The sequence below is a fragment of the Miniopterus schreibersii genome (genome assembly GCF_964146895.1).
Source record: "Miniopterus schreibersii genome assembly, chromosome: X".
Taxonomy (NCBI): Eukaryota; Metazoa; Chordata; class Mammalia; order Chiroptera; family Miniopteridae; genus Miniopterus; species Miniopterus schreibersii.
Window position 1 is genome coordinate 25,708,633 of NC_138104.1, and position 22,258 is coordinate 25,730,890.

At 43.6% G+C, this 22,258-nt stretch overlaps 1 protein-coding gene across 2 annotated transcripts; it reads right to left on the reverse strand.

The window, feature by feature from the left end:
* Window positions 1-580: 580 nt before the first annotated feature.
* On the reverse strand, window positions 581-17,417 carry CLDN2 (claudin 2). Of its 2 annotated transcripts, none has more exons than XM_081125013.1 (2): window positions 6,706-7,531; window positions 581-2,127 (listed from the first exon to the last, which is right to left on the reverse strand). In XM_081125013.1, exons 1-2 carry the CDS (start codon window positions 7,386-7,388, stop codon window positions 2,016-2,018), a joined length of 795 nt encoding a protein of 264 aa, XP_080981139.1. In that variant the 5' UTR covers window positions 7,389-7,531; the 3' UTR covers window positions 581-2,015. The 2 variants fall into 2 exon arrangements, with proteins under 2 accessions (XP_080981139.1, XP_080981140.1); XM_081125014.1 differs by lacking the exon at window positions 581-2,127 and adding an exon at window positions 17,264-17,417 and having other exon boundaries at window positions 4,695-7,570.
* Between the last annotated feature and the right edge of the window lie 4,841 nt (window positions 17,418-22,258).

Consider the following 22,258-nt stretch of genomic DNA (forward strand, 5'->3'; position numbering starts at 1 on the left):
TTCTTTTCCTGCCACACCATACTGCCGATCTTGAAAATTAGTCTCAACTTCTTCCTTTTGATAAGAAAATGCTAAAGCCAGCTCACACTAATAAGAATTTCCAAGGAAGAAAGTTCTACAATCCCACACAATGTTTAACTGCCCTCATGATCAGGAAATTGTTCACTTATGTAACGAATATCCCTCCAAACAACATAGAAATTCATTTCCTCTTGACTGGGTTTTTCACCCAGAGCTGTCACTTGGCAGCTTTCCTGATATCAAAACAGCCATCAAGACCCTATTCTTACACTCCAGGAGGTCTTGGACTTGTTGGCCTCTGCCTTCTAGTGTTCTCACTGGCTCCTTTGCACCACCACCCTTCCCCACCACCCCCACCCCAAGAGTGCTGAGTTGAGCAAGTCTCTTGGGGAATGACACTTGAGAACATACTGGTTTATTATTACACACAGATGCGTAAAATTAACCACATGAGCTGCCTCTGGAATTGCCAAGGGGGAGATGGAACTACCTTTCTCATCTTGTCTGCCTATTTCTTAGTTTTTACTTTGTCTCCATTCCTTTTTTTTTTTTTTTTTTTAATGTATCTTTATTGATTTCAGAGACAGGAAAGGAGAGGGAGAGAGAGAGATAGAAACATCAATGATGAGAGAGTCATTGATTGGCTGCCTCCTGCACGCTCCCAACTGGGGATGGAGCCCCGCAACCCGGGCATGTGCCCTGACCAGGAATCGAACCCCGATCACCTGGATCCTAGGTCGATGCTCAACCACTGAGCCACTCCCGGCCGGGCTTTACTTTGTCTCCATTCCTGAAGCTGTTGAATCATATAGTTGAAGGGTGCATATGTTACCCTCTCTCCCAAATTATTCCAGTGTCTACTGTCTCTGAATTACTGTTCTATATCTTAAACTCATTGGTCTCATCTTCTCATTCAGGCTTCTTTTAAGGCTAAACTGAGAAACTAGTGCAAATTCTGGTGTTGATGGCTAATCTTTGGCTGAATGCATTTCTCTTTCCATAAAATATACTTGCTTTTCAACTGAGGCATTCAGTGCCTTTATCCTAAGGGAGTGAAGTCTTCACAGTATCATCAGATATCCTTTGTGGGGGATGCTGATCCACCCTCTTGCATTCCATTTGGTAATTCCAGAAATAAATTCAAGTGAAAGGCTGCAAGGAGCATCTTCTCTCTGTACTTTTGGTGTGACTGGTTTTTCTCCTGAGCAACCCAACAGAACTTTGTCAAATATCACAGACTATGAAAGTGCTATTGGAGGAAAGGAGTTACCACTGAAATGCTGGGTTGCCTGGCACAGTGCTTATACTCATTTGGCATCTAATTTCACATCCCGTTATACTTTCTAATATCTGTTTGAAAACATGTGAATTTTCTCAATGTTATTTCCACAAGACCATGTTTGCAAATAGAAAGTTCTTCAAAGCCCTCCAAGGAAGTGACTTGTGAAGTAGTAAGGGTGCCATGGGAATTCATGGGTGACAGGAAAGTAGAACCTGATGATTTGCCCTGGTGTGGGGACTTTCTGCTTTGTGAAGCCCTAAGACTTGTTTTGTGGAGAAATTAGGCCCAGAGCAGGAAATTATAGGCAAAAGTTAAGAAGGAATTCCTGAGCTTCAATTTCCAGGAAAGTGGTAGGTTGTGTGAGGTGGAGGGGGGTGGTCAGATTACAGCTTCTGTATTGCTGTGCCTGATAACAGCCTGTTAATATTTTGGGCAAAAGAGAGAGGTAATTTGCTGGACTTCCTGTTTGAGGCTCCCCTGCCCCCCATTAAGATAACAGAATTTCTCATCAAAGCTAGGAGCTGCCTGGGCAGGGAGACAAGGTTGGGTGAAGGGCAAGCTTCAGCCAGCTGAGGAGGAGCACAGGCACTTCCCAGCCTAGGGCCTCTATGTCCCAGAGTGGGCAGCTGAAGGCACAAAAGAGTCACCTGTCCATGGCCCTGGGCTTAGTAGAAGGGAACTGTTGACTCTGCAAGGCCTCATTTGCCTTCCTTTATAACTGTGCCCCTTTTCCCACACCTATGTTTCTCCTCTGGTCCAGAGCCAAAGGTCTCAGGTTACTTGGATGGTCATCATCTCTGCTGCCCCCAGCAATTTCCATAGACCTGCCCAAGAGAAGGAAATGAGGGAGAAGAGGATGAGCATCAGGGTCACTCTCTCCATTAGAGCCATTTGAGGGTCTTGTGAGGTAAATTCAAAGATGTCCTGGGTTAGCTGAGTGGTGTCTCCCTGTTTCCTCCTTAGTACTGCTCTCCACCTTATTTTTCTATTTCCCATGGTCCTTCAGCTAGAGAAACAGTTTCTTTTGATCATCCTTCCCCCAGAAGCTCAAGTAGTGCCAGAGCCTCATTTCATATGAATTGGGATTTGAGGGGACTTACATACCTTTTAAACTAGCCCCTGACATCCCAATTTATGGCACTTTCCCCTTCCCACAAGGCAGACTATATTGTGCCTTAGACCACATTTTGGTGTGCATATCTTATCTTCCCCAGATGAGCTGTCAGCTCCTATAAGCCACAGACTACCCTTATTCACCCTTATAGCCCTCAAAGCACACATTGCCTGACACAGACTAAGAGTGCAGTTAGTGTGGGCTGGCTGGCTGGAGAGTTGGTTGAATGGTTGTTTAACTGGGTAAAGGTCTCACCAAGAAGCTAGTTTTAGCCTCCACCTCCCCATTAATGATCACATAGCAGTGGGTCACCAGGGCCCCAAAGGGGGGAAAACATGAGTCATCCTATTATCAGAGTAATAAGGGAGGGCAGAAACAGCTCTCCTTGTGCAAGGGTCAGCACCATGAGGCTGAAGCATAAACACAATGGCCTTCACTATCCCCTTGGTCTTTGGCTAATCTAAATTACTTTATGATGGAAAGCAATGGGGTTAGCTGAAAGCTGTTCAACATGGACCCAGACTCAAGGAGATTTCTAGGAAATTATTTAGATCAAGGCTTTTCTTGCTCAACAAGCCAAAGGAAAAAACAGTCAAAGGCTTTTCTTGCTCAACGAATTGCTCTTTGTTGGGTCTTCCCTGATTTCTCTAGTTGAGGATGAATTTCTAATTCCTTTCATAGAATCTTCCCAGATTAAAAGGAAGCAAGAAGAGCACTTGAGATCTTATTCCCCAGCATACGTCATCAGTTTAGAGCAAATAAACTCTTATTTAAAAAAAAAAAAAAAAGGAAGAAGGACTTCCCAGGTCAGCCTTATCCTAAGATGAAGGGAAGATCGTGCTCAGTTTCCTTCAAAGGCCCTTAGATTCCAAGAGCAAAGGCAGGAGTCTAAAGAGCAACAGGTGCTCTTATACCTTCTGAGCACAATCTCAGACCCTATGGGAAGGGTTTCCAAGCTTATGTTCAGACTCTGACACTCTGTGATTTTAGGGAACTTACCTCTCTGGGCCTCCATTTTGTTTCCTGCAAAAGATCTGTTTTGTTGGGGTATTTAGAGCATGCAATGAAATTGGTGGATCTGAAAGTATTTTGTTTGCCAGGTGGTGGGGCATCAGAGCCCATACCAGATTGGTACCCACTTAGCATAGCAGAGTCAGCAAGACAACCCCATCTTCCAACCTCCAGTGGCCCCAGTCAAGGGCACTTGGGTTCCTGGTACCAGACCAGAGACATTACCACTTATTAAACTTCTGTTCATCAAGCCCTCTCTCTCCACCCTTATTCCTGCCTGCCTCCATTCCTTCTAAATGGGCTTGGAATGCTAGGGTCCTAGCCTCTGCACCAAAGAAGGCCCACTTCAAGAGTGCAATGATAGTAGTGCCTGTTATAACAGGCTTCTGTGTGCTGAGGCCTACAAGGTCCAGGGATTGGGTAAGCTGAATCTTATAGGGTCCCATTATGGTCAATGTTGCCACAGTTAATATCTTCATGAATTAGGCTTTGTTACTTCCAAAAGAGGTTGAAATAGGGACAAATCATTGGCCTCCCCAAATCTCACACCTCCAGAGTTAGGGTAATTGGAACTGAGGTATTGTGACTTATTCAAATGTAAGCCTGGCATTTCCCCTGATGGGACAGTTAGCTATGCCCAGGCTGGCTGGCTGGCCAGCATGGCAGGAGGGGCAATTCCAGGTGGTATACTCAGTGAATTTGTCCTGCTCTCCCAGATCCTCCTCACAGGAGACTAGGAAAGCCTATGTGTCTCCAATATTACTTTGCTGACCATAGCTGTTTTCCTTGGGCAGTTTGGGAACCTCTGTCAGGCTCTTCCTATTGTCTGTGAATGTTGTTGGATCTGCAGAATCCTATTTTGGGAGTCAGGAAACTAGGGAACTAGCACCATCTGTGTGACCCTGGGGAAATCTCTTTTCTTATGTGGGCCTTAGTTTCCCCATCTGCCAAGTGGAGATTATCCGATCTATTTAACCTTCCTCACAGTGGTGATTCAGAGAATGAAAGGAATAAACACATAGCAAATTTAGAAAATAAAAATGAAACAATTATTGTGAAAAGGAAGATCCCTGGGCAAGATGAAAAGATTAAAGTTTTCCTGGAGAGGAGGAATGTCTTACTTTTGTAGTATCTTCAGAAAAGTCTAGAATTTTCTATCCGCCCAGTGGGAATAAAGGCCATTTTCCATCTTACCCTCCCTTTAACCCAATTCTCTCCATCACACCTGCCCTGTATGGGCCACTTTGACAGAATAAAACAGTTATTCAATCAACACATGTTTATTGATTATCTACTATTTGCCAAGCACTCTTACAAGCACTCTTTATCTGTAAGTCTGGAGGATACATAGATGCCTAAGATATGGCCCCTACCCTCCAAATTTTACAATGTACTTGTGAAGTCAGATATACACACATGAAAATATAACTATGCATCAAAATTGTGAATGATAAGCATCAAAAAGCAATTTGTACATTGGGGGGGTGTAGGAGAGGGACGGAGTGGTCAGAGGAGGCTCAGTAAAGGAGGTGGTGCTGAGCAAATTGTTCAAGCATGAGGAAAACTTGGGAAAAGGGATAGGACTTTCCAGTTTGGAAGAACAGCTTAAACATAGGCAAGGAAGTGGAAAACATGCAAGGTATGCTAGAGACAATGAGTGGGCCCCTTTTGCTGGCACTGAGGTTTGGGGAGGTGTTCTGGAGTTCAGAAGTTGGTCATACTTAGGCTGGTGAGTAAAAATGCCCTTGGTTTGTTTATGATTCCCACCTCCACCCCTACCCCAGGGGAAATGGAGCATTTTCAGGTCTTGGAGCTGGACCTGTCTGCTTGGGAATCATTCTCTACTTTCTCACCTCACCTGAAATTCCAGGCAGCAGCTCAGCTATCACTCAGATCAGGGCCATAGCACCTTGGTTATTCCATGCTGAAGCCCTTGAATGTCTTGTAGCAACTCTGGAATGTCTGGTGAAGGATGGTAGTGGGGAATATGAAGGGTGACAAGAGGCCCACCTTGTGCTGTAGTCTTTCAGTCTCTGTAGTGTGCTCTGTGGGTAGACTCCTGGGAGCCTGTTCTCAGCCTTTGAGCTGATTTTCTATTAGACTTGAAGACTCTTTGGGGGACTGACTCTCTCTGGCCCAACAGAAACACCTACTGTAGCACCACACATATCCACCTAGCTTCTTAGATACCAAAATTCTTATTCTTTCTTGGGCACCAGCATCAAGGAGTGATATCTTTCGAAGTCCCCGACAACTCCCACACTCTCATCTCCCAGCCAAGGGCCATCTCTAGAAAAACTAGTTTCCCATTCCTAAGGAAACTATTGTGTAGGGCCCTTAGCCTTGTTTAGCAGGAGGCCAGGTCAGGTGCCTCAGAGGGAAGCAGGAACTTCAGTGAAAGTTGGGGATGCAAGTTCTGAGGCAGTTCCTCAGTGGAGTAAGAGTCTGCTGCTACCTGGAGTGGAGCTTTCCATCATATCTTCTTTCCTTGTCCTTTCCTCTAGCTGTGGACTATATCCTTAACCCACAAGTGTGAGCAAATTCTGAGAATTTCTCTGGGTAGTGGTTCCGGTCTTTTTGGATCCTCAGCTACCTTCCTTCCCTGTCATCCTGCATCCAGTTGCTCTCTGTTCCCTCTGTACAGTGTGATGGCTCTATTTCTGTTCATGCACAAATCAGTCTGAACACTGTGGAATCATAACAAGAGTGGGATGGACACTCCAGGGCCCATTAGTGGCCAATCAGTTTATTTGGAGGGAAGCTTGAGAAGCAGGATTTGAGCCATATTCATAAAAGCCACCACTCCTCCTTCCCCCAACCCCCGGCAATGAGCTGAGAGCCAACCTCAGCCAGAGAGAGGGTCTTTGATCACAGAAAGGATCAGTCCGTGGGATGGATTAGTGGGTTTATGGATGGATTGTCAGGTAAACCAACGGGCAGATTGAAGCCTGTGGAATCTGGTCTAGAGTAGAGGGTGTGTTTGGAGTTGGGGGTTGAGGGACTCAGGGTGTGAGGTTGGGAACCAAGGTGAAGGAAACAGAAAGGCTGGCTTGGTAAGCATATTGACAGTTCAACTTGCATACTGTCACACCAGCACCCATTTTTGCCTTCTCTTGGTCCCATGGCCAAAGTCAGTCTATCCTCAGCAGCATCTTCTGACATGATCCAGTAGCAATGTCCCTCACCTATGGCCCGGGGGGGGGGGGGGCTGTCCACTGGTTTTTACAGACCCAGCCACCACCACCCCTAGCTGTGGACCCTGGTTCTTCACACATACCCTGTCAGGCTGTAGGAGTTAAACTCATTCTTGACTTTGGGTGGTTGACCAGGTCTTGGAGAACTCCTAGTGGCGAGGGGCTGGGCCTGGTAGGCATCATAGTAGTTGGAGTGATTTCCCTGGCGTAAGCAGGAAAAACAGAGGATGACTCCAGCTACCAGAGAGAACAGGGAGGAAATAATGCCCAAGTAAAGAGCCTCTCCGATTTCAAATTTCATGCTGTCAGGCACCAGTGGGGAGTAGAAGTCCCGCAAGATCCCATGAAGATTCCAGGCAACAGGGATGAAGCTCAGGAGGCCTCCAAGGATGAAGAAGACTCCGCCCACTATCGCCACTCTGTCCTTGGCTCGGGAATCCTGGCAGAAGACTGTGCATCTCATGCCCACCACAGAGATAATGCAGGCCAACGAGGAGATTGCACTGGACGTCACCATCATAGCCTGGGCAGCCTGGATGTCGGGAGGCAGGCCTAGAAGGGTGCTGTAGATGTCACATTGGGTGATGCCTGTGCTGTGTGTGGCACACTCCATCCAGAGGCCCTTGGAGAAGCCGACTGCTGTCACAATGCTAGCACCAACATAAGAACTTGTTCGCCAGCTGGGGAGCAGCATGGCCACCAATGTGCCCAACAGTCCCAGAAGGCCCAGGATATAGCCTATAAGTTGGACGCCAAGAGAGGCCATGGCAGACCTCTCAGTAGAAGTGTCTTCAAGGCTTGCTTTCTTGTGTTCTGGCTGCAGCTCTTGATCCTTGGATCCCAGCCTCTATTTCCTCATTTCAGAGTGTCTCTGCTATGCTGACTTCTCTCCTCCTTACAAGTGTCTGTGGGTGGCCACAAGCAGGTTCAAGAAGGCATCTAGAAGACCTAAAAAAAATCCATAAACCAGATTAAATATTGACCAGAAGCTTATGAGAAACCAGAAAATGCTGGTGCCTTTTGACCTTTGTTATCTTTAGAAATAACACATGAGAAAGGAAAAAAAAAACTTTGAAAGTGGAGCCAAAATGTCATCATCTCCTGCGTAGGCACATGCCTTAAGTTGGCAGCCAGACAAAATTAGGGGCCAGACAGGTAGCTGCTTTAAGAGAAGGTGGCGATGTCAATGGCAGTTGTGGTAGCCGTGTTAACTTCACGTTAAGCTGTTGGTTGGCATGATTCCATCTCCAAGGCCTTCTGTTTAACACAGTACCCAGCAACAGTGACACAAAGCCCCTCAAATGCAGACTGAGGCCAAACTCCAGGAGACTGGGCAGGAGTAACAGGTACTAAGATATAGCCATGGTCTCCAAGTTATTAGAGGCCTCTTGAATCTTCAAGGGCCTAGAAAGCAGTGGTTTAGCTCTGGGTCTTCCTGCCCATGGTGAAAATCTACTCCAGAGCAGGTTGGGGCAGGAAACAAAGTCTTCCATCTATACTCTGAGAGTTCAGGTCCTCCAGGACCTGCCCAAATTCCCCTCCACAGGCTAGCCTAAAGCCTTCTGCATATGTAATACACCCAGACATTTTCCATCTGCTCTCCTAATAGATGGCCACATCAGCCCCAGACCTCTCAGATAATGTGGGGGGACTCTGGAGCAAAGGTTATTTCAGGGCCCGGATGGAGCCCTGAAATTCCCTGGGCTCTCTGTTAAGATGAACAGAGGAAAGGGAAGTTGAATAGAGGGCTTTGTAAGGGAAAACATCTAAGCCAATCCTTTGGAATCTCAGAGCTGTCCAGGATTTTGCAGTGTTGAAGGAGACCCTAATCTTGCCAAGGTTCAAGACACTAAGGGTCAAGGACACATCCTTCTTCCCATCCTCTACAAGATCCTCCAGCTCACTAACTTTCCAACCCACCGTAATCTGGCTATTCCATTTTAGCCTTCCTCAAAATTTCTCTTACCCTACCCATCTCTTAAATGTGAGTTTTCTTTAGAAGGCCATCCTTTTTCTCAATCAACACTCTGTACCTGAACACACTTATGCACCCTCATGATTTAATCTCACACCCATGCACTGGCATTCCAAAATCTGTATTTCCAGGACAAACCTTCCTCTGGAGCCTCAAGATTGCCAAAACAATTACCCATTTAAAATGTCTACTTGAAAATCTCATAGGCAGCTAAAATTCAATGTGTTTAAAAGAGAAATTGTCACTTTTCCCACCACACTCCTCCCCCAAACAGTTCTTCCCTGGGTTCCCTAATGGACACTGAATGATATCTCTATCCATCCTCTTGTGCCAGACCAAAATCCTGGGAGTAATTCTTTTTTATTTTTATTTTATTTTTGTTTAAAATATTACAGATGTCCCTTTTTCTCCCCAATGACCCTTTCCACCCCGTCCCATCCCTCTCCCCAGTCCCTCTCCCCACTATTGTCCGTGTCCTTGGGTTGTGCATATATGCATATAAATTCTTTGGTTACTCTCTCCCCCTCCACCCACCCGCCCTCCTCCATCTCTCTGACATTTGTCAGTCTCATCTATGCTTCCATGTCATTGAATCTATTTGTTCAACAGTTTATTAAGTTCTTTAGATTCCATGTATAAGCGAGATCATGTGATGTTTGTCTTTTGCTGCCTGGCTTATTTCACTTAGCGTAACTTTCTCCAGCTCCATCCATACTGTCCCAAAGGGTACAAGATTATTCTCCTTTACAGCTGCGTAGTATTCCATGGTGTAAATGTCCCACAGCTTTTTTATCCACTCTTCTACTGATGGGCACTTGTGCTGTTTCCAGATCTTAGCTATTCTTTACATCTCTCTCGCACTTATCCCTCACTCTCTATGGTCACTGTCTCACCAATTCTACCTCTTGACTATAACTCAAACTCATGGTACCCATCTCTCCATCCCCACTGCTACTTCCCTAGCTCAGGGCTTCTTCACTCTCTCTCCCCTGGACTATAGTAATGACTTCCTAACTGGTCTTACTTCCAATCTTCCCTCCTCCAATTCATTCTGCACGCTGTTGCTAAGGTGATCTTTCAACACAATCTGATCAAGTCACTGCTCTACATAAAACATTCCAGTGGCTCCCCACCAGCTAAAGAATAAAGTCCAAACTTGTTTGTATTCTATGACCTCGCAAGCTTCATCTCTTGCCATTCCCCTCCACACACTCTATGGTCTGGCTGAACTTTCAGTTCCTCAATCAGATCATGTTGTCTTTTGCTTACAAACCTGAACACAGGCTTTCCTTCTATGCAGAATGCCTTGCATTATTCTCCCTGTGTTTAGCACCTTCTCATGCTTTAGGACAGAACTCAAGAATCTCTCACTTTAGCCAGGATCATGTGTCCCTCATCTACGTTCTTAACAATATCTTGTGTTTACCTCCATTACAGTAATAATAATAATAGTAACACTTATGTAGTGTTTCCTGTGTGACCATTATAAGCACTTCAAAAATGTTAACTCATTTAATATCACAATAATGCTTTATGGTACCCAAATCCCTATTGTACAGATGAGGAAACTTTAAATTTCCTGTTGAAATCCTTATTCTTCCCCACTAGTCTGTGAACTATTTGAAGCCAAAGACTGTATCTTATTCATCTCTGTATCTCAAGTGCCTTACTCAGTGCATTTGAACACCCAGAGTGGTGACAGACAGACAAAGAGAGAGATACAGAGAAAAAGAGAGACAGAGAAAAACAAAGTTTCACCATTTTATGTTTTTGGGTTTTTTTATTTCAGAGAGAAGAAAGGAGAGGGAGAGAGAGATAGCAACATCAATGATGAGATTCATTGATCCACTGCCTCCTGCATGCCCCCTACTGGAGATCGAGCCCACAACCCCAGGAGTGTGCCCTGACCAGAAATCGAACCCTCACCTCCTGGTTCATAGGTTGACACTCAAACACTGAGCCACACCAGCCGGACTCACCACTTATTTTTTTATTTTTGTGTATTTTTAAAATTTATCTTTACCTTTGAAAGTTTACAGATGTCCTCCTTTTCCCCCCAATGACCCCCTCTTGCCCCCTCCCCAGCCTTCACTGCACTATTGCCTGTGTCCATGGGTTATGCATACATGCATATAAGTTCTTTGGTTAAACTCTTCCCCTCCACCCCTCCCTCTGAAATATGTCCATCTGTTGCATGTTTCAATGTCTCTGGGTCTATTGTGTTCATTAGATTCCACATAGGAGTGAGATCATGTGGTACTTGTCTTTCTCTGACTGGCTTATTTCACTTAGCATAATACTCTCCAGGTCCCTCCATGCTGTCCCAAAGGATAAGAGATCCTTATTTTTTATAGCTACATAGTATTCCATGGTGTGAATGTCCCACAGCTCTTTTACCCACTCATCTACTGATGGGCACTTGGGCTGTTTCCAGATCTTAGCTATTGTAAATTGTGCTGCTATGAACATAGGGGTGCATATATTCTTTTTGATTGGTGTTTCAGGCTTCTTAGGATCTGTTCCTAGAAGGGGGATCACTGGGTCAAACAACAGTTCTATTTTTAATTTTTTTAAAAAATATATCTTTATTGATTTCAGAGAGAGGAAGGGAGATGGAGAGAGAGAGAGAGAAATAATGATGAGAGTCATTGATCAGCTGCCTCTTGCAGGCCCCCCACTGGGGATCGAACCCGCAACCCGGGCATGTGCCCTGACCAGGAATCGAACCGCAATCTCCTGGATCCTAGGTTGACGCTCAACCGCTGAGCCATGCTCGGTCGGGCATCTATTTTTAATTTTTTGAGGAACCTCCACACTGTTTTCCATAGTGGCTACAGCAGTCTGCATTCCCACCAGCAGTGTACTAGGGTTCCCTTTTCTCCACATCCTTGCCAACACTTGTCATTTGTTGATTTATTGGTGATAGCCATTCTAGCAGGTACTTCATTGTCATTTTAATTTGCATCTCTCTGATGATTAGTGACGCTGAGCATTTTTTCATATGTCTCTTGGCCATTTGTATGTCCTCTTTTGGAAAAGTGTCTATTCAGGTCTTCTGCCATTTTTTTTAAAGAATATGTATTGGCTTTTAGAGATAGAGGAAGGGAGAAGAAACATCGATATAAGAGCACATCGATCCGCTGCCTCCTGCAGGCCCCCTACTGGGGGTCAAGCCCACAACCTGGGCATGTGCCCTGACCCAGATTTGAACCTCTCCGTGCGTATCTGCCCCCCTCCTTTTTTTAATCCTCACCCAAGGATATTTTTTCCATTAATTTTCAGAGAGAGTGGAAGGGATGGGGAGAGAGAGAGGGAGAGAGAGAAAGAGAGAAACAGCGATGTGAGAGACACCGATTGGCTGCCTCCCACACACACCCCGGAAGGGGCCCTTGGCTGGAATCGAACCCAGGGCCCTTCAGCCCGTGGGCTGATACTCTAACCACTGAGCCAAACCAGGTAGGGCTCCATTTTTTAATTGGATTGTATGTCTTCCTTTTCTTGAGTTGTAGACATACTTTATATATTTTGTATAGTAACCCCTTATCAGATGTATCATTGGTAAATATGTTCTCCCATACAGTGGGCTCCCTTTTTATTTTGATGCTGGTTTCCTTCACTGTGCAGAAGCTTTTTATTTTGATGTAGTTCCATTTGCATATCTTTTCCCTTTGTTCCTCTTACCCTAGGCAATGTATCTGTGAAGATACTGCTATGTGAGAGGTCTGATATTTTGCTCCCTACATTTTCTTTACCATTTTATATGTATATACATTTGTTGAATACCTTGTCTCTTCAACCAATCTCTAAACAATTTGAGGGAGGAAACCATATATTAAACTTCTGTTGTGCCTCTACTGCATTGGGCACATGGTTGATAGTTAATAGTATTCATCCATGATGGTCATGACAATTCCAATGTTGATGCAAAGCAGGGACCAATAAACATTTGATAGGAGGTGGGGAGGTAAATCTAGTTTGAATCTCAGCTGTCACTTTCCAGCCATGACCCTGTGCAAGTCTTTTCCAGGCATTGGCCTTCTTATTGCTAAATGGGGCACAATTCCTGATCATGACTGTGCATCCCACTGGACCTTCAGTGCTGCTTCGAAGTTTTTCTCCATTTCCCTGGTGAACATCTCCAGGTGACTACTTCAAATACTTATCACTCCTTTTTTTTTTTTAATTTTTTTTTTATTTGAGCCACCCTCCTTCTACTCTTTCCAGCTATTAGCCTATCCACAGCATTCTCTTTGCAGCCAAGATTCTTAAACATGCCATTTAATATTGATGTCTCTACTTCTTTCCTTTCCCACTCACTGCTCAACCTTCTGCAGTCTTGCTTCTGCCATTAGCCCTCCACTGAAAATATTCTCACTAAGATTAGCAATTATTTCCTTGTCTCAAAATTTAATGGTCATATTTCTGTCATCTCACCTTGTCCCTCGCCTTCATAAAACTGTCTTCTCCCTTGTTTTGTATAACACCACTCCCAGTTTTCCCTGCCCCTCAAAATTATTCTCCTAGGTCTCCTTTATAAGTTCTTCTTCTGCCCCTCTATAAATCTGACTATTCCACTGAGGGTTTTATATAGACTTCTAGACTTTTTTTTTTTTATTCACAATAGTCCATGTTTTTATTGGGCCTCCTTTTGAAAGGGGAATTGTTAATGGATTGACTTTCTGAACTTACTTTTTTTTGTTTTTATTTTTTCCATCACCATGTATCCCCTCTATGCCCTCTTCCACCTCCACCCATCCCCTTCCCACATTCTCTGTGAGTGATATCATCCACTCTGTCCCTTTGGTAATGACTCCTAAGTCTAGACCTCTAGGGCAGATCTCTCTCCCGAACTCAAGATTTATATATTGATCTGCATTTGGAATGACCCCATCTGAATGTTTTAATGTCATCTTAAACTCAGCATTTGCAAAGCTGAAATCAGCTGTCCTCTTCTCTCTCTACGTCAAACCTTTACATAATGTTATTTATTTCAATGGGACCATCACCCATTCAATAACTCAAGCCAGTCATCCTTGATTCCTCCCTCACCTCTTTTTGACATATAGACATTTATGAAGTCTATCAGATCTACTGTCAAAATATATCCTGAATAAATCCACTTTCCCCCATCTCCATAGTCTAAACTTCAGTTGAAATGATGCAACTATTATCTTTTGTCCACTTGGAAATCTCATAGACACCTCAAATTGTTTTTTTTAGTTCCACTTCTGCCCTGCTCTTGTAATCAATTATTCATCCCATAGTCAAGGATCTTTCTAAAATGGAAATGAAATCATAAGTGCCACCCTACCTTGAAACCACACACACACACACACACACACACACAGACATGTGCGTGCTCCAGACATACCTGAACTCATGTACTTCTCTGAATTTCCTCTGTTTCCAAGCCCTTAAGCATACTATTCTACTATCCACCATTTGCCTGACTAATTGCTAGCCATCCTTCAGAACTTATCCTCTCCTTGAAACCTTCCTTGGACCCCTCTTTCTACCCAGGCTGGGTTAAATACTTTTCCTTTTTACTTTCTATCTATATCTGGGCTTTCACTGAACATTGGTGAACTACCTTGAATTTGAGGGGGAAAAGACCTCCTGCCTCCCAGTTTCTGCTTTAGCCTTTCTGGGATGGTGGCAGAAGAGCCCAACTTGAGTTTCCCATGGAATTCAACAGTGTCCCCAAAAAGATATCCTCTCCCCAGACTCAGTCTTGACTCAGTAGGAGTAAGTAGGAAAGTAGTTTGGTGTGGGCGGGGGAAGGGGAGGGAGAGTCAAAAATGCCGTCGCTGAGGTTTGAAATCTCTAGAGTCTGACTTAGCAAAGCTTGGCAGGAGGAAGGACAAGTTGTTGAAGCTTATGCAAATGGGAGAAATGGTCCAATATGGGTCAGCTTTCAGCCATGGTCAGGAAGTCAAGGGTGGACAAAATAGCAAGTGGTTGGGTGGTGGTCCGGGCCAGATTCTGGTTTTGTTTTTTGTGATGAGCAGTAGAGGGTTTAGAGAAAGAGTCTTGGCCTGAGAATCAAAAGACCTTGGAAATTCTTATTAGTACGACCTGGCTTTAGTATTTTCTTATCAAAAGAAAGAAGTTGAGACTAAGCATTTTCAAGATAGGCAGTATGGTGTGGCAGGAAAAGAAACTGGGCTTTGGTCAGGCCAGTATGGCTCAGTTGGTTGAGCATTGTCCCATGCACCAGGAGGTTGCTGTTTCAATTCCTGGTCACATGCCTGGGTTTCAGGCTCAGTCCCCAGTAGGGCGTGTGCAGGAGGCAGCTGATCCATGTTTCTCTCTCAATGATGTTTCTATCTCTCTCTCCCTCTCCCTTCCCCTCTCTGAAAACATATTAAAAACATTATAAAAAAAAGAAACTGGGGTTTGGAGTCAGACATGGATTTTGTTTTGCCTCTGCACTCTCTAGCTGTGTAGCCTTGGGAGAGTCACTTCAATTCTTTACACTTTAGTTTCCTCATGTGTAAAATGGGAATGACACCTGCCTCTCAGTGTAGGTCTTCAACAAATAGTTAACTGTATTCTAAGCATATTGGTGACCTAAAGGGTAGTGTCAAAGTCACACCAAAATGTTTGTGTCTTGGTTCTCCCTGGAACCTGTTCAGGAAGTTCCCTAACTTCTTCAGGCCCTAATTTTCTGGTGTCTAAGATTTTGAGTCTCAAGTAAGGTAATAGGGACAGGAAGCTACTTTGACAAATATAGAAGACTAAACGGCTGTTATTAGAAGCAGGCAGCTCTAAAAGAAACTCCTCTCTATGAGGGATCCTCCTAGAAGTCAAGCCCTGGTTACTCTGGAATACCAGAGAATTCTAGGCCTTGCCAGCTGAATTTGTTTTCTGGGCATGGGACCAACACACTCCATGGCCCAAGGGCTGGACAAGAAGGCTTCATTTAGGATCCTTACCTTAATCTTCCTTAAGGGAAGGACTGGAAGTGCAGGAGAGGATTAGGGGTATCAAGACTGACAGCAGTTTCTGAATTAACCACTTCTTTCCTGGATACTTGCTCCACTAGTCCCCGCATATCTTGCTCAAGAGTTTTGTGACTGATACCCCTTCTTTGGGAGCACCCTCAAAAGACTGAGTGGGACAGGACAGGTAAGGTTCTCACACTCAAGGAAGGACCTCATGTGGCATTTTGGGGGTGATGGAGGCCACCACAACCCTCTTCTTCCCATCAGCCTCATTTCTCCATCCCTTGATCTCACAGCCCCTCACAGGAATCTGAGACACTTGCTCTCCTCTCTGTGCCTCACCCCCAGCTGCCAAGGGCTCTAGTAAGTGGCAAAGCCATTCCTTTGAAGCCCTACTTTCTGGAATGTTTGTCCTTGGACCAGTACATCTTTCCTTCTGTATCAATTGGTTGATGACAGTTCAGGGAACTACAAGTGGATTGAGAGATTTTCTAAACACTTTAAAATTAAGTTTATCTTTGTCCTGATCATTAAAGTAAAGCACTCTCATTTTACAAAGGTAGAAAATGCAGAAAGCAGAATTTAGACAACAGACATCACCTAAAATGTCCACAGCTAAAATGCTGTTAATGTTTTGGTTGAAACTGTTTTCAAAGAGAATACTTGAAGAGAATAATGTCCCCATCCAAAGAAGGGATTTCTTTTGTTTTTATTGAGATATAATTGACATATAACATTGTATTAGTTTTAAGCGTACAATATAATGATATAATATATGTATACATTGCAAAACGATCACCACAGTAAGTTTAGTTAGCATCCATCACCACATGGTTATATTTTTTTCTTTTTTCTTCTGATGAGAACTTTTAAGATCCACTATCTTGGCAACTTTCAAATATACAATACAGTATTGTCAACTATAATCACCATTGCTGTACATTACATCCCCAGGACTTATTTATCTTATAACTGGAAGTTTGTACCTTTTGACCGCCTTCACCTGTATCACACACACACTCCCACCCACCCCTGCCTCTGGCAACCACCCATCCATTCTCTGTATCTATGAGCTCAGATTATTATTTTTTCTTAGATTTCACATATAAGTGAGATCATACAGTGTTTATCTCTGTCTGGCTTATTTCACTTGGTATAATGCTTCAAGGTCCATCCATACTGTCCCAAATGGCAAGATTTCCTTCAAAAAAGGAATTTCTAATGACAGACTTGCAGACCAGTGGGGGAGAGTTATTTAAGGGCTTGGAGGGGAGACTTTATGACTTCGCTCAAATTCTACCTTCTGCTGACTCCCTGAACTTTCATGCTGAGGAAGGCATTGGTCCTGGCTGTAAGGGAGTACCCTTTCCAATCCTCCTTAGTCACCCCTCAAGTTAGACGAAGATGCAAACAGTAGCTCCTTTCCCCCCATCGTCTTATCTCAGTCCTTTTGCCTTCAAAAGCTGCATTCAGAAATTATTGATTTGCAGAGTGCTTCCTCTAGCCCTGTAGGTTCAAAGACTGCTAACTTTGTGGTAGCCTTGAGGAAACAAACACTACCAACTCCTGTACAATGGAATTTTCCCTCCTGCACTCTTCCCTCAGAAACCCAAGGTGGCCCAGCCTGATATCACTATGAGCCAAATTGGCAGCAACTAAGAAGCAAGAGACCACCTAAGTGAGCTTAAAAGACAGGAAATAAATCAGAATTGAGACACTTACGAAGCAGTTGTTTTGCAGAGCCTGGGAGGAGACGTACGGCCCTGGAGAGAATCCTGAAGGGATCCTGAGGGAGAGGAGCAAGGTGCAAGGGGCCCCAGGCTGAGGTGATAAAGGATTTCTAATTGTTAGCAGCAGCTTTGCAAAATCCATCTGCAAATCTCAGCCTTGGGCCAGAGACTTATTTCAGATCAGAATTAAACCCCTGGAGGCTGTAGAAGATTGAGGTACTTAAAAAAAGTTTGGTGAGTTTTGTGTTTTTCCTGTCAAAAACTCCAGCTGGGCTTTTGTGTGGTGACCTCTTTGAGCCCAGGAGAGGCTTTGGGGGAGAGCAGTTTGACCCAAGGAGGAATTCGGAACATTTCAGCTTTGGGAGTAAGGAGAGGAGGGTGTTCTTTTATGCCCATTAGGTGTTCCTGGCTAGTGGCCTTACAGCCCAGCAGGGAGTAAGCCTCATAACACAGTCCAGTGAGCTAGTGCCCAAGCAACCCTGTGCTGCCTATAGCCCCGCAGACTTTTCCACACAGATTTGTTCTACAGGAAGCCACCAGCCCTACTCCACTCTTAAGGTTGACCCCAAAGTGCAAGAGCAAACATGTGTACTGCAGGTAGGTTCAAAGAGCAGGTCCTTACAAGGTAAGACAGAGGTGGCTATGATAACCATGGGCCTCCCCTTTATACTACACACAAGAGTACCATATTCTATACCATTTCAGTCTCCCACAAAGTCTGTGGAGTGGAGTGCAGAGACTGGGTTTCCTCTCCAAACGGGAAAAAAAGCTTTTCTGTTTTTTTCTGATTAAAAAAAATATACTAGATTCTTTTGCAAGGAATTCAGAAAATAAAGTATGAAATAGAAAATAGAGGTCTTGTTAATACCACCAGCAATAGGTATAATGTTAATCATTGTTAACATTTTGATGTACTGTAAAAGACATGAATAGAAATATTTTTTTACAATATTAAATCACATTATACACTGTAATTTTGTAACCTATCATTTCTAAATAATGTAATGATAAGACATTGACATGGTCCTAATGTTGTAGGCAGTGGGAACGGAACTGCATGTTAGACAGGTGGGGTCAGGCCATATCTGGCTTCAGTTTGGGTTCTGGCTAGGAAAGAATTCAGAGCCAAGACTCAAACTGTAAGGGAATATTTATTTGGAAAATCACAGAGGCAGAAGTAATTTGTAGGAAAAAAAATGAGTGTAGGAAACAATTTATAAAGGTAAAGGAAAGGCCCTTGGAGCTTGGGAGTGAGGAAGGAAATGGTAACACACTTGTAGGGGGGAGGGAAAGGCACAGGCATGCTCCTGGGAGGAAGAGCACTGGGTCCTTTGTCCTAATGGTTTTAAGGGTGGAGATTTTAGGGGAGGTCCCAGGGGAAGGTCTCAATAGTATATTCAGCAGCTTTCCAGGTGTGTCCTTTCAGGATCTATATCTCCACTGATTAATTGGTAAGTGCCAGGGTGGGGTGGGGGGCAGTCATTATTTAATGCAGCTGGTCCTGGGGTCAGCCTTGACTGGTTTTGTTGCTTTTCTGGGCCTGGAGCTGAAATACAACTGAGGCCTAGATGTTACCTCTAAGGAGGAAAGGTCAGAGGGTCCAAACCACATGACCAGCTATATGCTAGGGGAAGAAAGATCACCCTGGGGGCAAGGTCCCACTGTACAATTGTCCTTTGTTAGGCATCCAGGGCAGAAAGCCCTGGCCTTCTGACCTTGCTCTGCTCATGTCTGTCTAACTGCCTACCACACTATTTCTATGTCAATTAAAAAATAGGATCTGGATCATTTTCTTATGGCTGCATTGCATTCTATTATATAGATATATAATTTATTTAACAATTAACTATTAGACATTTTGTTATTTCCATTTTCACTATTATAACCTAGAATCCTTGCACATAATACTGACAAATTCTTAAGAATAGAATAGCTAGGGCAAAGAGGATGCATGCTTTAAAGGCTAAAACAACATAATACAAAAGTAGTGCAGCTATTACTATTTCCAGATGAGAAAGCCTAGGTCCCATGAGATGAAATGAATGAGTTACCCATCATCCCTTGTTGAGCAGCAATAGTTACACCTATGATCTAGGTTTCTAAATGTCTGGTTCAATAAACATTCCAGTGTACCACACTGACTCCCTCCCAAGTATTCCTATGTAAAACAGATAAGACTAATGGCCACTATTCATTGGACACTTTCTAGGTGTCAGGCACTGTGATGAGGGCTTTCTATATATTGTCTCACTGAGCCACTGCAGAATCAGGCCTGGGCACTAAATCTGACCAACTCTGGAGCTTGGCTCTTAATTATTCTCTACTCTGTTTCTGAAGTAACAGCAAAGAAATCAGTCAGATCTGTTACCTAGTGTAAATTCAGTGAAGCAAATCAGAAATCATTGTCCTTCCCAAGGTGGCATGTAACTGTCTTGCAAGTACAAATGGGGTACTGACCCCTGGCTGTACTCCCAGGGTGCTACCCTTTGGCAGGCTGGGACAAGCTCAAAGGGAAGCCATTCCCAAGCTCAGGCCTGGGGATTTTTGGGGCATGAAAATGAGGATAGTAGACCCCAAAGGGATAGAAGACCAAAGGGATAGTAGGTTAATCCACTAATCAATTTGTGTGACCTGAAGCAAGTCTTCATATCTTCTTTCTCTAGGCTTCACCCAGCTGACTTCCAAAAGACTGGGCTAATGAATATGAAAGCATTTTGACAAATAAAGAATGCTAGTTGAGTGCAAGAAAGAATTTGTAGTAGAAGGATGCCTTATCAGCTCACCATGACAGTGCAACTGAGAATAGGAAAAGGCAAAATAATAATGATAATAATAATGATAATAATAATAATAATAATAATAATAAATAAATAAATAAATAAATAAATAAATAAATAAATAAAAAGAGAATAGGAAAAGGCAGAATCTTAAGGGCAGATGCCAGGGCGGATGAGGGTATTGTGTTGGCAGGATGTGGTTACCAGACTGGCAATCATTCAAGAACTAAGTTCTAACACTGTGTTTCCTATGGGTTGGCACTGCCAGATCCTGGTGGAATCATGCCAAAGACTGACTCTTCAGTGTTCAACCTGGGAGGCTCCTTAGTAATCTTCTGGGACCCCTGCTGAGATCCCGAAAGCTTAGATAGATAAGGGAATGGAGAGGGGTCTGAGAGAAGAGAAGAAAAGCAGTGTCTGGTTAAGGAGATAAGTGAGCAGTGAGAGAATAAAGGAAGGAGAATGGGGGTCTGGGTAGAAATAGGTTAAGGAAGAGAGCAGGAGAAAAGGTAGGAAAAGGGTCTTTGAGGAAGAAAATCTAAGAGAAGTGTATATAAAGCAAGGTCTTAAGAGAGAAAGAGTAAATGGTGCTATGAAAAGAGGAGTCTAGAAGGAGAAATAAGAGATTCTAGGGGCAAAGAGGCAGGGGTGAGAGGGCTATGGGAGAAAGAGTTAGGATCTAAGGCAGAGAAAGGATTCGTGACATTCAATCCCCACTATTCCACCAAACCAAGAAGTTTTCGTCAAGGTTAAAAATGACCCCATGTCACCCAGCCTGGCGTGGCTCAGCGATTGAGCACCAACCTATGATCCAGGAGATGGAGGTTCGATTCCCAGTCAGGGCACACGCCGGGGTTTCGGGCTTGATCCCCAGCAGGGGGCGTGCAGGAGGCAGCCTATCAATGACTCATCATTGATGTTTCAACTCTCTCCCTTCCTCTCTCTGAAATCAATAAAGATATGTTTTAAAAAAAAATGACCCCATGTCACCAAATCCAATGGCCACTTGTCAGTCCTTAACTTCCTTGGTCTCTATTGCAACATTCAATGTCCTTAACTTTGCCCTTCTTGAAATGTTTTCTTTTGGCCTCTGTAATACAACTCTCTTGTCGTATTTCTCCTATTTCTCCTGCTATTTCTTCATTGACTCCTCCTCCTCTGCCAAATCCTTAAATATAGGTGTTTCTCAGGAGCCTGATCTAGGTCTTCTTCCTTTCTCACTCTGCATTCCCACTCTTGGAAGTCTCATTTATCTCTCATGGTTTCAATTACCCTGTATACTCTAATAACTTCAAAATCATCATTTTCAGCCCAGACTTCTCTGAAATTCAGGCCCCTATATACTGACATTTCCATTTGGATAGTTCAAAAATATCTCAAAATCAACATGTCCAAAATTATGTCCTTGGTTTCCTTGGAACTAAAGCAAATCTTCCATTTACCAAAGCAGTTGTTAAAGCCAGAAACCTCTGCGTTAGACTTAATGTCACTGTTTTCTCTTTCTCTTACCCTCTGCACCCCATCTCATCTGAAGTGTAAATCCTTGCAATCCTACCTCCAAAATATAGCTCTTTCATTCATGTAGTGGTTTCCCATGTAAAAATGATACCTCCATTACTATCATCTCTCAAAATTTGTGGTCTTAGGAACACTTTACACTTTTAAAAATTATTTGGACTTGAGGAAACAGACAAAGGTTAAATAACTTGCCCAAGTTCATCCAGCTAAGAAGTGACCTTGTCAGGATTCAGATCCTTGGGATTCTGAACCCTTCCTCCACCTTCTTTACATTGCCTGTGAAAAGATTGATTTAGTTGATGATCATGTGTGCAAACAGGTGCACTTGGGCCAGCACACACATTCCACAGTTCTGGCCACAATTTGTTTAACTAACAAAGAGACATCTAGGCATTATATTCATGTGTGGCAAAGTGGCTTGCCCAAGGTGGGAGTTCTCAAGAATATTATAACATTTCTTATCTTAGATTTTTTAAAAAAAAGTCTTGGCCTTACAATAGGGGATAAAATTATTTTAGAAGTACAAATGTAAAAAGTTTGAGGTTCAAGAAAGCTGTGAAAATTGCCTGTGGATAACAAAAGTAGATTTCTGTGGCATAACACTTAGGGCTTCTTTTTTCCCTTTGTTTGCACATTTTCATTTTGTGTTCAATGAATAAAAAGGGTATCTTACTAAGAAAAAAAATTATTTA